This window comes from Sinohyriopsis cumingii, chromosome 1, assembly GCF_028554795.1.
Source record: "Sinohyriopsis cumingii isolate HCF-2022 chromosome 1, ASM2855479v2, whole genome shotgun sequence".
Taxonomy (NCBI): Eukaryota; Metazoa; Mollusca; class Bivalvia; order Unionida; family Unionidae; genus Sinohyriopsis; species Sinohyriopsis cumingii.
The window spans coordinates 68,186,566-68,209,002 of NC_142961.1; the positions used below are offsets into that span (position 1 = coordinate 68,186,566).

The following is a 22,437-nucleotide window of genomic DNA, read 5'->3' on the forward strand; positions in this document are numbered from 1 at the left end:
CTTGAATAGATTTCACAAATTTTACGATCAAAATGTTACTTACAAAGCTCAAGCTCTGCTTCTAAATAAGCATCCACATATGACTGTGAGGAAAAGGAAGTCAGACGACTGACAGGTATCTGGTAGAAGTTTTCAAAATTTTTGAAACCTTTACTGGCAGCAAAGAAGGACTGAATCATAGTTATGTGGTACAAAAGAAACATAAACAACCTGATCACACAAAGTATGAATTTCACTCCTTCTCCTCCTGGATGGTAGGGACAGAAGACTGATTTACAGGTAAGGTTCACAAAGGATGCTTCATACAGAAATTCATGAGGTTGAGAATGTAACCTAAGGTAACATCTGAGATTCCACCTCAACATTATCAAGTGAGAGACTGGTCTCTGGAGCTCAAAGTACCCAATCAATTTGCAAAGATACAAATCCAACCTACAGTAGAGCCCATGGAGATCTTAAGAGTAATACTGTAGAGAAGGCTGCTTTAAAACCCTTAATGGTGCCTATTGAGCATTATTTTTATCTGAAGCGAAAAGGATAATTTTTAACTGCAGTTAAAGTGAGGCAGATAGGATCAAATCTGCTCCTAATGTACTGATTACTGAAAGTGATCTCCTCTAAAGCTGTATGATGGATATGGTTTTAAATATCCAAGCAGAGTGAAGGGGTGAGTGTCCCCTTGGTGTCTGAGATATGCACTGACCAATGTTTTGTCTGTAGTGACCATGATGCAGTGATATCTGACGTAGTTGATGCACCCTTGAAATACTGGAAAAACCCACATTTCAAAATTGTTGATGTGAAGAGAAGCTTTCCCCCCCCCCCCCCCCGAGTCCACAGGCCCTGCTGGACTACTCTCACTTGGGCTCTTGCACAGTCCCTTGGCCTGAATCTGAGATGACTGCATAATGGAAGCAGTAAGGATCCAGAACATAAATTGGAACTCCAGCCAGAAATGTGTCCTAATTGCTTCAGCAACTCAGATGGTGATGAAATCTGGATCCTAAGGAGATCCAAGCAGATAAGGGTCCTTGTGAGGTCTCCAGTTCACACCAAGTGAACAGCATGCAAAACGCTTTTACTGTGATCTAGCAAAACCAACAAAACTTGAATGTCTCCAAGGCCACAACCAAACAGAAGTGAAGGAGCTTTAGACAAAGTGCTATAGGCATGGAAAGCTTGTGTCTCAATGTCTTGACCATGATCTCTAACAGTCTCTGCAAGACAGTCGGAAACAGATTTTTCCTCAAACAGACAGAATGAGGCATTTGATCAAAATTAGCATGGTAAGGATGTGCTAACTAGTATCTGTGCCATCAGTTTCAAAGCCAAGGAGCCTAGATAGGGAGACTGACACAGGTTGCCACTAAAATTCCAAAGTCAAAGGTGGGGGACTTAAGGGTCCAAATGGGCAAATGGATCCAGATGCTATTTGCTGAGACCAAGGGCCAAATCACAGATGAGGAAACAGAAAAACCCTTCTGCTGTCAGGCCCCACCCTGGTCTTCAGACAATATTTGAGGCAGCTTCCTCACTACTGCTGAGGAGAAAAAGAAGGTCCAACATGGACTATGTGATGGACAGTTCCTCCATAAGTGAAGAAGTTTCTAGCCTCTGATGAAACTGAAGGCTTGGGACACAAATATGGGGAAGCAGGTGGTAAACCACATTTATCCCCTTGTCAAAAGTCCACACCTTTTTCTCCTTAATCATCTGACCCATTGAGTGGAGCAAAGAAGGCAAAGCCAATAGATGAGAAGGACCTTGTGTGATAGGTTCTTCCTGCAACTCATCTGCATCCACAAAATTAATAGTTCATCATCCTGTGTTTATTATTTTGTCTCATCTCCTTCCTGGGAAAAGGGGACTTTTGATTTGAGATAAATCATTCATGTCTGCTCATTGGAGAGAGGACAAGCATGCTGGTCATCTCTCCAGGCAAAAGTGATCAGCAATTCCCTCTCAGCACAAAAGACAACAAGCTATAGTTTCCTTTCCTTCCCTTGAAAACAAGGCTGGAGGTGGGGCAGATCTTGAGGATGCCCAGTCTGCCGATCTATGTCAAAATTGCTGGCTTTCGACATGTTTACTGAAAACAAAACATCTGGTCAAAATTAATTTGAATATGTACAAGTCATTTAGTTCATTTGCTCAGTAACGTACAAAACTACAAGCAACAATCATGGACTTGAGCCTAAGATCAAGTAGGTTTGAATTTTCAAACTTATTCATAACTGTGCAGATGCTGCTGGTTAGATCTAAACCATTCTGAATGAGGACCATTTACATATTGCAAGGTGTTTTAGCAAACATCCCATATTAATGCCAGCATTCTTTCAAGAGGAGTAGTGATATCAATATTTTGAGCCATCATAGTCACTGCAGGGCTGGATCTGGTCAAGTGTTGGGTGGTTTCTCCAAAATTTCAAAAGGGCCCTGTCTTCCCTCGAAAAGGCACCAAAGCAAAAGCATGTGTATATTTATTCAAAGTATGCACAATACCCAATAAACATGCACAAGTATAAAACAATGATCGAATTTATGTGACAAGTGTTTGGGGGAAGTGTAACCTTAGGGGTCTGGAAACCGTGGAAATCTATACTGCTTTTGTTGATTTGGAAAAATTCGCATTTAGAAGTGTGATCAGAACCTGATGCAGCAAAGGCAAACATTGTGTTCAACTGAAAAGTTTGTTAATTACATTTAGACCTTAATTACTGCCAGCAGTTTCAGGAACTGCAGCTCAAACCCCATGTAGCTCAAAGACTTCCTTGAAATAATCTCTGGGTTAATTTTGAATTGCACATCGTGATGGCTATTATCTTTCTCACCATGACAGTTCCTCAAATCAATATAGTCTCAGCAAATGATGGTATGTGAGAAAGCTTGCAAATATATTTTAAAATTGTCTACTATGGCAACTGTACTGAATGTCTGATGTGTGCCATTTAATTCAGGCCAACCAGACACCCCAGTAAGTCTTATAGTGAAAACCCGATGTTAACAAGACCATATATTATGGAGGGGTAGTAATAACAATATTTTCAAAAAAATAACTACCATAACACCCATACTGGATTTCCAAGGGACACCATTTTCATTTAGGACCAACCAGACATCAGACCAAGTCTTTCATTAACAACCCAATGTCAACATGACCAACCATTAAAGAGCTGCAAAAACAACATTTTCAAGATGGCCATCTTGCCCACCATACTGGACATCAGATCAGTATCATTTTCATTATGGACCAACTGAACATAAGAAGTCTAAAAAGACCAACAGCACCTTGGGTCATGGCAATCCTCCTAGTAGTTTAGGAAGAGCAGTGTTAATAAACCTGTCCTGAAAATGAGTATGTAAAACAGGCCATTACATAGGCTCTTCCACATAGCTAAATTCTCCCTGGATTTATCAGTGAAGAAATATAGTACCCAAAGAAAAGGCAGAAAACTCATGATTTAAAGAAAAGTCACAAGGAAATACAACATGCACTAATGCTTTAAATATGGGTCATATCTATATCACTAGGAAAATTAAACGAAAACTGTAAAAATTAATGTTAGATGACGTTGCTTGACATTACATTTTTGTGGTACATTTTTGCAAAATCAGGTTTTGCTGTACAATATATTATTTTGCTTGGATTTACCAAACAGGCTGAGACCCTCCCGGACACTACTACTTGTTCCAACTTTGTAGGCTGATGGGTGAAACTCCTTCTGGAAGATCTGCAATGCACTTAAAATGAAAAAAAAAGAAAGGGTAATTAAAATGGCTAACTCAGTGGTTATTTTAAACAAGTACTATACAGCTGAAGCAAAATGAAAACCGAGGAAATGAAATAATTATACCAAACAAAAAAATACACAACCCAGAGCTGTATTTGAAACACACATTTGAATTCTACTAAGGCACCATCTTGTGTATAATTTATATTTCAGTGTTTAAAAGTTAAAGGACAAAATATGATTTGAGTTTGTAAAACACATCTTCACTGCAGTCAAAGTTTCATTCCAAGGCATAGTTAAACTTAAAAATTTCATTTAGAAAGTACAGAAATCAAATTAGATAATTTACATTAGACACACCCTGACCCTGACCTAGTCATCTTTATAATGTTTTTGGTATCCCTGGTCAATGTTCCCATCTTTCTCGTTAAAATGTTTTGAATATTTTTTCAGAGGCCAGGTGGTTTCTGAATAATCATGCCAGCAGGGTTTTACACTCATATGTATAATGAGAAAAGATATCAAAATCAGTGCCTTGACATGGATTTAAAGTGATGCTGAAAAAAAAGGGCTGAGCAACTTTTTTGAGAGCCACATGTCTAGGACAAGTGTAAAATGTCAAATATCCATAAATCTATTATCTTGTCAGATTGTTACCTTACATGTGCTGCTGTGTTATGTGTACCTGTGCACCAAATTAGTTCCACATTGGACTAATATGAATGAACCAATAATTACCATCATTACAAAACTATAATTTGTAGGATAGCTGGGTTTATTAATAAGAAAAACCAACAAGTAGATTTACTGACGTGTAATTCTTTTCTTATTAGTGCATAAGAAAATATTTTTCAAAATCATTAAACCAAAGTAAAACTGGCAAGATGCCATATTTGAACATTTAAACCAATGTGAAAGACATGAGAATGAAGCCATTTCTGGATAAAATGACAAAAATATATGAACATTAAAAAAAATGTTTAAGCGTGTATACAAGATTTAATGTACATTTCAAGCATATTTTATCACTATTGGTGTCACTTGAAATAATATGCCTTCATTTCCTCTTCAATGAAGACACACTCCTGTTGCCCTTTGCATGTATACCATTAATGTACTGTGCAGTTGGTGAAAGCAACTGAGACTGACTTCTGTTTTGAAGACATACATATTTGCAGTCATGGATCATTGGATTTGTTGGAAAAAAAAACAACAACAGAGAATTCATAGAAAGGATTTGATTGTCATTCTCTTGCAAAAGAACTAATGGTTGCTGGTGGGACTATATTACTTGTGGCAGGCTGGAGGACAGATGATAATGCTGGTGCATTGGACAAATTGTTTGAAATATTCCTAATTTGCTTAGGGTTCAAGTTGTCATAATTATTTATTCAGTTGCTATTCTTATGTCCTGACTGTTATGGTTATTTATTTTAATTGTTTGTTCGTTAGTTTTATTTTTTTTAATTCCATTACATATTATTGTAGTGTAACATTGTTTTGCTGGACTTAACCTTGTCCAAAATTTAGTTCATTTCTGTTTGACTTACTTGAAGTTTTTACCTTTTTTTATTTCATTTATGTAAACAGCTAATAATATCTTCATTATTCTCCATGTGTATGAGCTTATTATCAGGATTATTATTCAGGCAAACAAAGAAGGAGTAAATATGTTGATCAGGGTCAGAGTTTTGGAGACTCCTAAGTGAATTTTGTAGCTATTGTGTTGTAAATAAACAAGGCTCATTAGTTCGCTCTATAAAGTTATTTTCCATTAGGTAATGGTTGTTTTTAGAAAATGCTAATTGTGAACTGAGGTCAAGCAGAGAACTATATTACCTTGTGACTGTGAGGATTTTACCAGTCGTGTTTTAATATATAGCACTTTAAGTTGTATTATGTGCTGACCAGTTTGGGCTCAATTTTATTTTAATCAAATTACTGAATTCAAGTGATTATTTTCTCTGGATTAACAAAAGTGTTCTGACAAAATTCTTGGATAAAGAAATTCATTGGAATTTATACTGAATTCAAACCTGGAATAATATTTCTGTGATTTCAACAAGAGACAGCTGACACATCAGCACTTCACAGGCATAACAGACATGTCATCACCTTCAATTTTAGTTCTCTTCAGGACTTGAACTGAGTTTTAATCGGGACTTTTAATTACTAGGACTTGTGTATTTAATTCTTGGATTATTTTTGGATTTAATTTGCAATACCTTACATTCTTTTTTCTCATTTTTCACTTTTGTATTCTAGGGAAATAATTTATTTGTTAAATTTTACAAAGCTTGCTGTCTTCACTCTTTTCTGTTACTTATTTTAAGAGCATAGACTAATAACACTGATATTTAAATTATTTGATTTGGGAGAATACCTTTATTATTTAGCTTCTGGATTATGTGTTTTTAAACACCATAAATAGAAATTGTAAACACTTGACATTTGTCAGTCACATGTACATACTGGTGTTCATGCTTACACTACAGATGATTTAGCTTTTTTTCATTCTTACAGTTATTCCCATGTACCTGCCATGATAATGGTATAATGCATTATTACTGCATTTATTACATTATTGGAAATGTATCGCTTCATATTATGCTAAAGTTCTGATGACAGTTTCAGGTTAGGAAAGACTATCTTACATATTTTGAATTCAAGGATTACTTTGATGAGGTTACTTCTTTTAAAATGTCAAGAACTTTACATATGATCTATAAGTATTTCGAATTTATCTGTAAGGAAATATATACTTAACACTGAGAAAAAGACCTGCATCAGCCATCTTTTCACTAATGATACCATATAACTTGTTGATCTTCATGGGTATATTTTTGCATCAGCACTATCCAGGTTTAGGGTTTGCCACATTTATTTAGAGGAAAAATGGACTGTTATTATCATTCATCCCTTCAGGTCACATGCTTTGTTTTTAAGACCTAGAGGATCTTTCTGAGGGTTTTTTGGGTATGGCATATGGTCTTTGTTTCTTTTAGTCTGAGAAATAGAGTTATGGATTTTATCAAATTCTGTTTCTTTGTGCACAAGTAGGATGAGTCGGACTAATGACAACTTAAAATCTTTGTTGATTAAAGTTTCATTTTTAAGATTATGATGCATAATTTTTTTTTTCCAGATCTGTATTCAATTTTGTCATCTTTTAAAAGATATGAAACTGAAACCAATGCTTGCTAACTTGAGTTTCTTTCAGGTACTTTGCTTTTTGATTTAAGTATACCAGGAACTCAGTAACAGTATAGTATTCAATGTGCAGCATTGTTGATGAGTTTAATTCTTTATGCACTGGAGTGACAAAAGAAAACTAAAGGTTATTTTTTCAAGCAGGTAAAACCTTTTTTAAAAAACTTGCTTACTTTCTACTCTAAGAAAAACCATAGAAATGTATAATATTCTGTTTTACATCCAGCACTTATTTATGTTGATTTTGTTTGAAATATTTCAACATTATTCAAAGTGTTTGCAATAATCCATTACCTTGCATTTCTTTCATTAACCCAAGTTCTTGTTTTTCTGTGTCTTTCAGTATTATAAACAATGTGAAATTTGAAAATCAATATCTTGAAAATTTTCAATATCATTTGTTACAGCTGACAGTCATAGTTTTACTGCAGTTTCACCAGCACTCAGTTTTTCCATTATTATTTTTGACTGATGATGCCATAGACAGGACAGGGACTTATAGATCAGGAAAAAGTAGTTGAAAATGAAAGGGAGGTAAGTATGATCTTACCAAAAAAAATAGTTCCATCAGTGAAACAATATGAATGATCATTCATTCCAGTGAATTATAAAAATTATTTTTTTACAAAATTGAGTAATCCATTGCCTAGTATCAAATAATTGCAGTATCAAATCACACATAACACAAATGCCTGTTAACAATAAGGGATATTAAACCAACACCTAAACCTATACTCAACCTGTCTGTGTGAGTAAACATCATAAATATATTTTCATGGCAAAACTTCAAGGACAAAAAGGTTTGAACAACACCTCGTTTGCATACTAAATTCTCTACAATTTTAAGTTCACTTATTTACAGTACTTTTTTGTTATAATTCAATAATTTTATTTCTTATAATAAAATAGCCTCAGCAAAACAAGGTTTATCAATTTTTTTCCTGCAAATAGTATTTTTAAAATGATATTTTTTTGTGTAATACAACTGATCTATATCTATAATACTGGAACAGAATTAAAAATTGAATTTATCCTTTTTTTATCATTATGTTAAATTTATAATATTTATGTATTCATGATAATGGAAATATTGCACTTTTGCTCTCTGATAAAGTTGTACAAATTGGTGACTAAATTCACAATCATAAACAAGATCCCTCATAATACTATGAATAATCAGGTTTACAGGACTGAATACATTAGTTGTTTTATGCACAGGATAGCTTCCAAAGATCCAATTAACCACTTTATTTGCTATTATCACAAAAACCCTTGGTCAGCATGTTTTTAATACGTATGAACAGCATTGTATAGCTGAGATCAGGTCTATTTATCCTCACAGATGTCTTTCAGTACTCACCCTACCCCTAAGTCCAATCTATAATTTAACCATTTGTCAATAGTTTTCCTTTAGTACAAACACTGATAGCTACTCTTACATAAACAGTTTTGAAGAAGTTCTGGAAGAATAGTAAGCATGTGGCATTGAGTGCTATCACAGCAGTAGATAGGCTGGCTGATGGCAAGTAAAAACAGAGGTTTACTGAAATATGATATTTTGTTAATTGGTTTTGTGCTATATAACAAGAGTACATTATTTGGTGATGAGGCAATTGGAGTGAAGTGACTTGCCCAAGGACACACCACAATCAGTGACCTGGACTGACCCAATGGTAAGATTCAAACCTGCACCCTTTTTGTTTTGAGTCTGGCACATTAACCACTGAGCCATTAACATTCCTCTGCATCCTTTAGTCAACTCTTGTGACATACAGGTCACCAAACCTATTCTAAATACCCTAGCCTATAAGGGACATCAGAATTACTACTGTGACTGTCGTCACAATAAATTTGTCCAACTCCCTCTATTTGGAACAAACTAACTTGCACCAAGACAAGCACCTATGAAAGTACCATTAGCACAACTATAAATATGCCTTATCCTGAAGATCAAGCTACATTATTTGCTTAACCCTGTTTCAACAACAAAGGGAATCTAATAAGCCTATTACTTCTAGACTTCAAGTAGTTTTTGATTTAGTCAATCATGGTGTTCTCTCAACTAAGTTAACAATGCTATAAACTGTATACTAATGCCTTAAACTAGTTCTCATCCTATCTATGCAATGGAGTGCAAAAAAACACTAATGGAATTATTCAATCTATCTCAATGTAAATTAATCATGGTGTTACCCAGGAGTCTACTTTAGGCTCACTGATTGTTTCTTTTTTTTTCTTTTTTTTTCATAAATGACCTTTCTCTGTAGACAAAGCACTGAAACACAGACTTATTTGATGCAACTATAACAGCTTTATGTAGTGATGTGATTACTGTTGAAGCTCTTCTAGATTCTGATAAAAGAAATATTGAGATGTGGTCAAAACAAATAAAATGGTTATAAATGAAACAAAAACAAAAAGTATGGTAGTAGTCTCATCAAAGAAACATTCCACTTCTGAGAAACTGCTAAATCTGATAATAATTAGGCAATTCATTGAAAATTTTGTTGAAGAAAAACTCTTAGGAGTGATGGTTGAAAATGACTTCCAGTGGGACAAACATATTGGCTATGTCTGTGGAGCTCTATCAAGCAAAATAACTCTATGTGCTAAAATTAAGAAATACATTCCCATACAAGCTAGCAAAATGTACTACAATGCCTACAATTTCCCAGGTATTGACTATTGTTTAACAATATGGGGAAACTGACCCAAGAGACAGTTAGAAAGAATTAACAAGATACAAAAGAGAGTAGCTCGCCTAATTCTGGATGCTCCTTTCGACACACTGTCCAAGACTATTTTCCATTAACTGAAATGGCTTCAAATAAATAACAGAATAAACTTTGAAAAGACAGAACTTGTCTATAAATGTATAAACTGTAATATGGGAAATATTCTTTATGGTCAATCTTACATTGCCACTTGAACTAACCAAAGCACCAAGACCAAACAATACTGATGTTGTCTTAAATATTCTGAAACAAATATATGGAAGTTTTTCCCCACATCTGTTAGATCAGCCACTTCTATTGCAAGTTGTAAAGAAATATACCTCAAATACTTGAAACAATATTTAACTAATTTCTATATGTCACTATATCTGGTAAAGTCTCCTGTCTCTACTCAACTGTCGTGCATCTGTGCATGCTAATCTGTCTTTTGTTTCAGTATAACTGATATGTCCAAAGTAATGTTAAGTTGCATCACCTGATCATTTCTCTTTGAATGTTGTGAATATACATTTTCTAAACATTTTATTAGTAAGATTCATGCATGCAGACTGTTAGAAAATGCCAACGGGCCTCAAGGGAGACTAGATACATATGCATTCTTACTGGGCTACCCTATTTAAATAAAGAATTATTATTATTATTATTATTATTATTATTATTATTATTATTATTATTATTATTAAACATGGAACATGACCCAGTTTTTGGTACTGTGAATGCATTTATCTGTGGGTATCAATTTTTGTGGTTTTGCATCAAAAATAGAGATATTATTATCATTACTTAAATTTGTGAATTGGATAAGGGGCAACAGTTTCCACAGAGATATGAAAAGGTACTACAGTTTGGACAGAAAGAAGTGATAAGGTAAATTAGTTTCCACTGATAAATCATTATTGGAGTCTTAGGTCAATTATAGATGCAATAATTTCTATAATATCATGCCGAAAAATCAAATGAATTCACAAATACTGTACATAATTTTGTCAAGGCCTACCTTGCTTACTTCATCAGATCTCCCCTACATTAAGAAAACTTCCCCCTTATTTCAAATCATAAGGGAAATTTAAAGAGCTGGGTCTTGAAATCCCCCCAAAGTTGGTACACAACAATAAATAGTGAAATTGCAGCAGGCATTTGCAACTTCTTCCAGGGCCAGATAGTGATTTTTAAAATGTAACCGGATAAAACCAGGTCATGCGCCAAATGTGACCTCTTGGCCACAGGATGCAATTGCTCGATTTACAGTATGCAACACCCTTTCATTCTAAGACTCAGCCACAAACATGTAATGCTACTGGTGGTAGGCCAAAAATACCATTTTAAAAACCATCTACTGCATAGAATCTTTCAAATGTGGAATGTTTTTTGAGGTGTTGCAAGTAATAAAGGAATAACAGGTGGTCACAATGTCTTCTGGCCCTTTGATGAAAATTGGCAGACCTTTCACAGAGTGAGATAAGATGGAGACCAACACTAAGATATTTTTGGCAAATATACTAGTTTAAGAGTAAGTGGTTTGAATTTTTGTCATGTTCAATTTTTATTGTATTTTTCAAGATGTTTTGACAGGAATATTTAAGGGCAGCTCTCACATATGTTGTTCAATTCATGGCAAAAGACTGAAATGTATACTTTCCCCAAATGCTAAGAAACCTCTGACTAAAAAATATTACAAATTTAAGAATGCATGAATATCAGAATTTAAACAAACATGTGCAGGTGAGTAGTAAAGGTCCTGAGTTTACACTGTATCTTCAAAAGGTATGCATCGTTTGTATTTCATAAATGTTTGAAGTTTTCATGCACATAAATAAAAATCAATCCCTACAGTGGATAAAATATATATTAAGAACATATTAGAAAATAATTAAATTGGGGATAAATTATTCAAAAAACCATAAATTCACAATGTATTTTTTTCATTTATTTCAAATCTAAATCAATCTTTATATTTTCTTTTTCTTTCTTTCTTTATTTTTTACCGCTCTGATGGCCAAGTGCTTAGAGCGTCTGCCTCGGATGTGGGTTTGATCCCCGGCCGAGTCATATCAAAGATTTACAAAAATGGTACTAACAGCTGCCTCACTTGGCACTTAGCATTAATAGGTTAGTGCTAGGACTGGTTGGCCTGTTGTCAGGATAATGTAACTGAGTGGGACATCATGCTACATGTCTGCAGCATGATGCCCCAATGCTAGACATCACGATAAACTGCCACACTGCAGACAGCATAGCGATATGACTGAAAAATTGTTAAAGCTACGTTAAAAATCCAAGTCACACACACACACACACACTTTCTTTATTTACAGTAGTGAAACATGCCAGCACGTTTTTGGATCTGAGCCAAGAAGAGAAAGACAATTTGAGGACGAGACTCCAAAATACATATTAAGTCCAGGTCGGAACATCCTCAATGGGATCAATGTAACTTGGATGATTATTGTAGAGCAGTCAGTGACCTTACAAATCCAGCAACAAGAAAACTAAAGTCAGAACATCTTTGAAGATTGAGCAAAGTCATCCTGTCATTCAATCCAAAATATAAATCGATTCTGGGGCAAATCTGGACCAGAAAATCATTTAGAGCCCAATTTGTAAATACATATTATGACTAAAATGCACTTGTTTTGTTTTCAGTCTTCCTAAAGAATGTATAAGTCATGCCAATAAAAGATCTACTGGTTTTGAAGTCAATCTACTGATAAAAATTTATATATCTACTGGTTTGAAATTCTGGTCATGTCACAGATCAAGTCTGATCTCAATATGTGTACTGCAAAAAGACCTACTGGCTGGACATGGATGGCAGATGGAAGACAGTTGAGAGCAAATGACAAACATAAGACTCACCTGAAGGCTGTATCATCCATTATCAACTGATTTTCTCTAAAACAGAAAATAAATCTCTGTTAGTTACATGTAAATTCAATATACCCCTTTGTGATCAAGAAAAGGTAAGAAGCTTTCAAAAACAGCAAACTTTGGAGTAAAAATAGGAGAAAATACTTCTGCAGGAGTGACAAAGAAAAAAATCTGGAACCTTTTTCATAAAGATCATAAACGATGTTAGCAAAACTTATTTTCTCTGTTTCTTACCATCTCTAATCACTTATAAGTCAGTCAAACTGCAAACATCAAAGATCCTGATCTGCTGTAGCATAATGTGCCTGCAGATCAGAGTCTATGTTGTTTGTTCTACTGATTACTCCTAACCATCTGCAATGACACAGAAATGCTGGTGCATTATGCAACAGCAGATCTGGTTCCATGCAGTTTGCAGTAGGACTTGTCTTATAAACAAGTACATATTGTAATGTAAGCCTCATTATTTCAAAATAAAAGCTTATTAGTGTTGTAATATTTGGTATATGATAAATATACAAAGATAATATGTCTGCGCATCAATTAAGCTGAATAATTCATTAGCATGCCAAAGATCATGGAAGTCACAAACGAAGGCAGTGAATGGGTTACTCGATCTTAGACACGAGTCTAGCATGTATAATTCTTTCATATATAATGTATCAGGAGGCAAATTACTTCACACCCGTCTGTTCGGAGTCAAGAAAAATATAAAATATGTGCAGATCATTTCAATGTTAAGTAAATGAATTTACTGTGGCAACCATTAAAAATAAAATTATGACTGAACCATGATCTCACAACAGCAGACGTATGAAAGAGCAGATGTCATGTCATCATATGACAAAGTTGTTAACAAGCCTCTCACATTTCATCTAGTTCTAACAGAACTTGACAGATAATTCCCAAGTGAACCTATTTTAATAATTCAATGAATGATGTAATGAGAATGAGCAAAGATAAATTTTGCAGTAAAGTGACATCATGTATATAATGAGGATAATTGATCTTTGCATAGCAATCATGCTTAATGTTTCATGAGTGCCTAAAGATCACAAAACTCTATAGCGAAATGCAGTGAACGAGGGAAATCCTTAATCCTAGGCATGAGTGAATTTTTCAACATAATCACATTACTAAAATGTGTAATTCAATTTAATAGTATTATTATTACTACTGTTATTATTATCATTATTAATATATCTATAGGTGGTCAACTGGTCCAAAGTACTCACCTTTATCGATCAATGCCAGCAACTGTCTGCATATGTTTGAGTCTAAGGCACAATCAATGTGTGTATGTGATAAAGCTTGTGAGAAGCTTCCCATGAGTAGGTGGTTCTTAATGGGGTTTTCCTCTACCAGTTATATTGGTCACAATGTATAACATATTGTGCTCTGCAAAATGGCATTAAACCCCAAACAACAACAGATTCTTTTTAACACACCGAGATGCATTACTTTGGCCATTATTCAGTTCAACTGGATATACATTTTCAAGTTTGACCACAGCTAATTTAGGTGCTCTTTTTAGTCTACTGCAAATCTGGAAGTACCTGTACTATGCAAACTTTAAAAGATTTAAATTTTGGAGGCACCTATGTGAGAGGTTTCAGCACTCATATATTCACAAGTAAAATGATTGAGGTGCTAAATGATGACAACTACAGAACTACATTGCATGCATTACTTGATTCTTCAGAGCATTAAAAATCCAACTCCTTTTTGTTTATTTATTAGCTTATTCCTTGTGTTCAATATACTTGAAATAATGCCATCCAAGTTTCATGTCAGCACACTATCATGACAATATCTACTGCTTTAGCTGAATAACTTGGCTTTATTAAAGGGGTAATCAAGTTCCACTTGTTCCTTTAATAAATGCTGGGGGTAGTTACAATCAATTGTTCCAAACTTTTAACTTTCCATGCACTACGAAACCTGACAGAAAGTACATGCTGCCACATGTTTAAAAAACTTCAAATGGAATGGTACCAACTTTGGAGTGGTACCATAATCAGAATAAACATGTTAGCTTTTTATTTTGAAATTGGTAGAATTAGACCTTTTCTGGCCATTTTAAAAAAGAAGAGATCTCTCAGTAAGCTGCAGATAAAGCTTATTAATTTCAAAGAATGAAAAAATGGTTACAACCCTTTCTTTTTCCTCCTGCTTTAGACAGCCAGAATAATAAATTTCTAACTCAGCAAAAGGGTTTATCTTAATCATCCTCAGCACAAATATAACTAAGACTGGAGATTTTAATAAGAATAGGAACTAACAAAGGTAGCTGATTCTGCGACAGTATCCCCAGTTGGCAAAGAAGAGAAAATGCATGTGCTGCTAGAAACATATAAAGAGAAAGCTTTTTGTTCAGCTTCATTATAAACAAGTCTACTATTGGCCTTCTGCACAGATGAAAAAGCATCTCTACTACCAACTGGCATAGAGACCATTTTGTGAGGACTGATCACTCGTGTGTTCTCAAGCTGTCCACCAAAATATTCAATATTTCCCAGAAATTCTGTGAGAAATATGCTCCAAAGCTGTCCAACATAGGTTCCAATTTAAAGAGTAGAGGAAGAGCATAAGTGCCCTCTTGGTGTCTGAGGTACACTAAGACCTATGTGTCGTCTGTAGCAACCACAGACATTGCAATGCCTTATGCAGTTGACAACACCCTTGAAGTCTTAAGTACTAGAAAACAGCCTGTATTTCTAAATCACTGATGTGGAAGAAACCTTCTTCCTCAGACCATCAGCCCTGCAGAACTACTCCTTTGGGCTCTAAATTAGCCCCCCTGCCTGAATCTAAGATGTGGGTAAAAAGGAAAGAGTGAGATTCCAAAGCAAGAATTGGAACTCAGGTCAGAAACCTGTCCTGATTTTTCCACCAACACAGAAGGTGATGAAAAATCCTAAGTGATCCTAGCAGAAAGGGGTCCTTGTGATGTCATCAGTTCACATTAGGGGCCACATATAAAACCTTCCATCAGGAACTAAGTCTGCTGCTACATTCAGAGTCACCTGAAGAGAGATGAAGAGTTGAGATGAGATCTTCTCATCCAGTCATACTAAGAAGGCAAGTATCTGTAAGACTATGTCAAGCCATGTAAAGAAAATTCTGAAAAGGGATAAGATCTGACTTCTGATTGTGGATTAGGCCTAGTCAAGTAACCATCTCCCAAAAGAGAAGCAGATACCTCAAACGTGTACGTCCAAGGGCATTGCACATCAACCAGTCATCAGAGCACTGGAAGATAAGAAACCTTAAAGACTTTAAATAAGTTGCTATTATATCCATCACAATGGTGAATGCTCTAGAAGTGGAAGCTATGCCAAAATGAAGAGCCCAATACTGAAAAACTTCCTTTGCCAGACAAAACTGCAGAAATTCCCTGAGAAGTGGGAATACAGAAATGTGGAGATAAGCATCCTGGAGATTAATGATGGGTTTTGTTGGATCAAGCAAAACCATGGATATCTCCAAAATTGTAACACTTCAGAGGTGAAGTAGCTCTGCACTGACATTGAGAGTGTGGGTCTCAAAGTCTTGGCTGCAGCCTCTAAAAGTTGCTGCAAGGCCACCGAAGACAAAGATCCCTCCTTCAACATACTGAATGAAGCAAAACAACAACATGGCATACAAGGCTATGTTAACATGTGTCCTTGCCTTCAGTTCCAGATAGGTAGCTGTGTCCAAGTCCCTGCTGAAATCAAAACCTGGGAGGCAACATAATCCAAAGTGGTGGGTTTAAGTGCCAGTCAGATAACACTGGTCAACAGTGAAATCATTACTGACTTGAAAAGGCCCTAATCTGTAGTATTTTGGTGTGCCGAACACGAATATAACCGTGAAAAATTTGTATTGGCTCTCGTTTTGAAGATATTCATATACCTCATTTTCTATGTTTCACTGTGTAAATTTCTCCAGTAGGACTGCAGCAACATCCGGAATAATGATGTAACATTGCATAATAAGATCATCATCACATCATCCACAGTTGATTGCATCATTTTCTGATGCAATGCAATACTAATGCCATGCGGCTGCTGAAGTAAGTTGACGTCAGCAGTGTACTATACATGTGTAGGCCTATTATACTAATGCCAGGCGGCTGCTGAAGCTGACGTAAGCAGTGTACTATATAAAGCCCAATCAGATAGGTTCAGCATTTAAAATATTTTAGACGTTGTGTGAGACAGTTCAAGCTACTGTTACATAAAACTTATTATTTTATCCATTTACGTACAATAAAGAACAGTAATGCCTCGAAAGTGTGTTAATACCGCGGACAATTTTTGCTATATTTGTGGGGAAGTGACATTTGCCAACCAGAAGAAAAGTATCAATTCTCAAGTGAAGAAGGCATATCATCTTTACTTCGGATGCAAGGTTGGTGACCAAGACAAGCCTTGGGCTCCGCATATATGCTGTGCTACATGTACAACACAGCTTTCACAGTGGTTGAATTGCAAAAGGTCATCAATGCCGTTTGCAGTCCCAATGGTGTGGAGAGAGCCAAGCAACCACCTAAATGACTGTTACTTCTGCTTGGTTCCTCCTCTTTCCGGCGGAATAACGAAGCGAAAGAAGTCGAGAATAGTCTACCCAAACATTCCGTCTGCATTGAGACCAGTTCCACATGGTGAGGGACTTCCTATTCCAGAACCTCCAGCAGAATATTCTCTTGATTCATCTGACGAAGACAAAGGTGAGTCGACCTGTTCTTCTCCTGGTCCATCAGCATGCAGTGATCCAGATTTTCACTGTGGTGCATCATCAACCCCACACAGAATAACACAGGAAGAACTAAATGACCTGATTCGTGATTTGGACTTATCAAAGAACAAGGCAGAATTGCTAGGATCAAGACTCCAACAATGGAATCTTCTAGAAGAAGATGTCACAATTACTGCATATCGAAAGCGCCACCAGCAATTGGAGCCTTTCTTCAGAAAGGAAAGTAATCTGATATTCTGTTCCGATATTGAGGGCCTCATGAATGCTTTAAAAATCACTCATGACCCACAAGAATGGAGACTATTTGTGGACTCTTCGAAACTGAGTCTCAAGGCTGTGCTTTTGCGCAATGGAAACATTCTTCCATCTATTCCAGTAGCGTATGCTGTCCACATGAAAGAGACATACGATAACTTAAGGCAGCTACTGAATTCCATTGAGTATAACAAGTACAGCTGGCACCTCTGTGGTGATTTGAAGGTAGTTGCCCTTTTAATGGGACTGCAGCAAGGATATACAAAATACATGTGTTTCTTATGTGAGTGGGATAGCCGAGCAAGGGAAATGCACTACATGAGGAAGGAATGGACTCACAGGCAGAATGTAGCCATTGGAGAGAAGAATATCCAACACCCAGCTCTGGTTGAGGCTCAGAAAATCTTGCTACCACCCCTTCACATCAAACTAGGTTTGATGAAGAACTTCGTGAAAGCCATTGACCGGACTTTGCCAGCATTCCGATACCTGCATGAAAAATTCCCTCGACTCAGCGAAGCAAAGATTAAAGAGGGAGTTTTTGTGGGTCCTCAGATTCGAGAGCTTTTCAAAGATGACCGGTTCAACAACTTGCTGGAAGGTGACGCGAAACAAGCATGGAATGCTTTTCGCCTAGTTTCTACAAACTTCCTCGGAAATGTTAGGGCAGAAAACTATAAGGAACTAGTAGAAGACATGTTGATGAAGTATAAGAAACTTGGCTGCAATATGTCTCTAAAGATTCACTTCCTTCATTCCCATTTGGATTTCTTTCCTAGCAACTGTGGTATTGTTAGTGATGAACACGGCGAACGTTTTCATCAAGATATCGCAACAGTGGAACAAAGATACCAGGGAAAATGGTCCACTACAATGCTGGCTGACTACTGCTGGACACTCCTCAGAGATGCTCCCGAACAGCTGTACAAGAGACAGGCGAAGAAATCTAAGATGTAGTCAATGACTTGATTTTTTATAGGTAGGCTATTACAGTTGACCTTTTACTGTTGGAATGCATTTCGTTATGTAAACATTAATTTCTTGCAGATTACAAAAAAAACTAGAGCCAATTTTGCAATTTGACTGTCATATTCGTGTTCAGCACATAAAAATTGATAAGAATTGACTAATTTTATTTCAGTAACATGACTTTTGTAAAAATTTGTTGTCCAGTGTAAATGGACCATGTAGCTGATGCAGAGACCAATGAAGGAGCAACAACAGATTCAAACTGAAGGAGATCCAAACCTCTGAAGATCCTGCAGTTTGGGACATGTATGTTGGGGAAGCAGGGAGTACTGTATTTACTGCTTTATAAAAAAAACCAGACCTGACCTAGTGGGTTCAATGAAAATGGGGAACCCAATGATAAGATGGACAAAGTGTGTCAGGTTCTTCCAATAACTAATCTGCATTCATAAAGATTAACAGTTTGTCATCCTGTTTTGTCTCATTTCCTTCCTAGAACTGGATACAGGACTAGCTTTTACCCTCTCTCTTTCAAGTAACGGAGTGGCAAATCCCACTCTACACTGGAAGTTGCGAGTTGTATGTGGGAAAACCTAGATTGTGGATGTCTCCAATTAGCTTTGTAGGTGTTGAACAGAAACATGGAAAAGGAAAAGGAAGGAGCACTGACCCAATTCCGTCTTTCAGATCAGTTTTATAGATAAGAAGGTCATTTCCCCTAGGAACTGAAAGGTAGCATACAGTAATGGTTGTTATCAAATTGATCCCTCTTCCTGCTGTCTGGTGGTCAAAATTTAGTACCTGGTGCAAAGACTGATGTATGATGCCTGGTGTATGTAGATGAATGCTTGATACCTTGTGATCCATGACTGGTGCTCAGTGATTCGTGACCAAAACAGAAGATTGGTACCATCCATTATATTCAGTGACGGGGACATGGTGCCTTGTAGAAGCTGCCTGGTGTCCAATTACAAATTCAGTCAATTACATCTTGGACAATGCCTGGTGATCAGTGTCCAAACCCTGGTGTCATAGTGACTATTACTGTCTAATGGTGGACCTTCTATAAACGTCACTAAGCATTAACATGACCAGTGTCAGGCACCTGATGTCTAGTGCCCCAGTGCTCAGCAACACATGTTCCATGACTCGTCTGCAACAATACTTGGTGACAGTGCCCAGTAACTAGTGGCCTTTCACTGGGCAATGATCCATCCAATGATGTAGAACTAAACGCAGTGTTTCTATTTGGGAAACTCAACTCTGAAGAACAAGATCTTGCTTTAATTTGAGATGATGATGGTGCTTCCTTTGCATTGGGCAGGCAAGGGGCTTGTTTTTTGCTCTTAAAGGTCTTGCCTTATATTACTTCCAAACTCTGACACCTTTCTCATTGAATCAGGTGAAGAACCATTTTAGAAACAGGCTACTTCTGTACAATGGAAAAAAAACTATACCTGCAGGTAGCTTCTGTACACAAGTAAATGCCACAGCAAATTCTCTGAGTCAGATGACTTCTGCACACTAGGAAGTGCAGTCACACAAGATTGTTCTGTACCTCTGGAAGTGTCATATCTGCAGGCATCTTCAATAGACTGATCAATCTGCATATCGCCCTTGCCACAGTACTGAAACTACTCTTCTAAAAGTAGTTAATGACATTCTCTCTGCATTGGATAGCAGAAAGATTAGTCCTCACCCTCCTTGATTTGTCTGCAGCATTTGACACAACAGACCATGATATATTACTTCACCATCTCCAGCATGTATTTGGCATTCATGATACAGCCTTACTGTGGTTCAAGTCCTACTTGGTCAACAGGACACAAATTGTATCTGCAAATGGAATACACTCCAGCCCAGTTGATCTATGTTGTGGTGTTCCACAGGGGTCTGTTCTCGGACCTGTTCTCTTCGTTCTGTACACTCAGCCGGTCTCTAGTGTCATAGATCATCATCCAGTGTCTCACCAGTTGTACGCTGATGACACCCAAATATACAAATCTAGCCCCCCAACTGAAGCTGATGCTACCATCCAAGGTGTAGAGATGTGCATTTCTGATGTGAAATCATGGATGACATGGAACAAGCTGCAGATGAATGCTGATAAAATTGAGGCCATTCTGATCACAACACAAAGACTTTCTCATTCACATCCTTTATCTCAAACAAAAAATATCAGCAACACTAACATTAAATTCACACAATCAGTACAAAACCTAGGTGTTACTCTGGACAGTACTCTCACATTGCACCAACATGTCATGAACATATGCAAGGCTGCATATCTTGAGCTGAGATGCATCAGCTCAGTTCGCAAATATCTTTCAGTTGATGCCACTAAACACTTGTGTGTTCATTGGTACTTTCAAGACTGAACTATTGTAACTCAATTCTGTCTGGTTCATCTCAATATCTACTCCAGAAACTTCAAAAAGTTCAAAACACAGCTGCTCGGATCATAATTAGAGTACCACGATCAGAGCACACCTCCCTGCTGCTCTTTACCCTACACTGGTTATCGATTTGAAAAAATTCAAACACAAAATTTGTTCTCTGTGCTACGTTTCACTGTCAGACTCTAGTCCAACATACCTATCCGATCTCACCCATGTGTACACACCAGCAAGATACTTACGCTCCTCTTCTGACAATCGTATACTCATTATTCCCACTATTAAAACAAAGTCATATGGACAGCGTTCTTTTGCATACCAAGGCCCAGCAACATGGAATGAATTGCCCACTGAACTTAGACACAAAGACACAGTGATCACATTCAAGAGGGCTCTCAAAACTCACTTATTTTGACTGCAAGAACAAACTTAAAGACGTAATAATGTTTCCTACCTGAAATATTCTCAGCATGTTTTTTTTATTTTTGATTGTTTTTCTAATTTCATGGTGTTTGTTTTTGTAATAATATTATTATATGTTTTATATCTTATAGGTGTTGTCTAATGTTGTAAAGTGCTTAGAGCTTCTAAAGATTAGGCGCTATACAAAGTCCTAATTATTATTATTATTATTATTATTATATAAAAAAGATGGATGAGATAGTCCCAGCGACTTTCCACCAAATCCCAAACTTCTTTGGGACACAAACAATAATGGAGTAACCATCCATGCCAACACATCCTGTGCATGCACAACATATATTAGGAGTGTATCATGCTCCTTTCTATGCCCAAATTTTCCAAGACATGAAAAGACAAGAAATAATTAAAATAATTACCTTGATTATGTTTACTTTACTTTCTAACTTTGCCACTAAATAATAATAAATTCATAAAAATAATTCACTTCAATACATTCAAGGACAAAATTTTCAAATGCAAAACTGGATAATTATGGAAGTTTCAACAATGAGAACAAATCTTTGTCTAGTTAGATGAAAAAATACACATAGAAGAGCTTATGGTCAAGGATTGGAAACTTGAACATTGCAAGGGCAAGCCTGTCAATGTGGATTTATTAATTAATAAAACTAAACTTGTAGGTATATACTTAAATATATACTGAAAACCTACAGAGAGAAGATTTTGAGTTCCAGGATGGGAACCCTGACACTCTGTTCCTCCAGCTGGACACCGATCCGCTTTCTCTCCAGATATTTAATTAATCCTCCTACAGCTCGCACCTGAAAAATTCATGTTAGACAAATGCACTGAATATTATGCTTAATCAATTGTAAATTTGTATGAAAATAGCTGCTCTGTAAAATTTGCTTATTTACTGAGAAAATCATTATTTCCATGTGACACTGATGATGACACCGAAGATGATAAAGATAACACCAGTATTACAAAAAGTTTGGCTCTGATAGGAGACTAAGGTGGACTCAATATAGCAAGAAAGAAATAACCAAGAAAGGAAAAAAGTGCTAAACTACCTTTAAGACATATAAAATGCATAATAAACACAAA

The 22,437-nt window shown here is 36.3% G+C and overlaps 1 protein-coding gene across 1 annotated transcript in view; it reads right to left on the reverse strand.

Annotated features, from left to right (window-relative positions):
• LOC149807063 (mutS protein homolog 5-like) overlaps positions 1-22,437 on the reverse strand; it is a 163,226-nt gene that overhangs the window by 91,431 nt on the left and 49,358 nt on the right. Inside the window, exons 6-8 of the mRNA XM_089961387.1 lie at positions 22,042-22,151; positions 12,533-12,568; positions 3,653-3,741 (exon numbers count right to left, since the gene is read on the reverse strand). Coding sequence (XP_089817513.1) covers positions 3,653-3,741; positions 12,533-12,568; positions 22,042-22,151 — 235 coding nt within the window. The remainder of the gene's footprint in view (positions 1-3,652; positions 3,742-12,532; positions 12,569-22,041; positions 22,152-22,437) is intronic.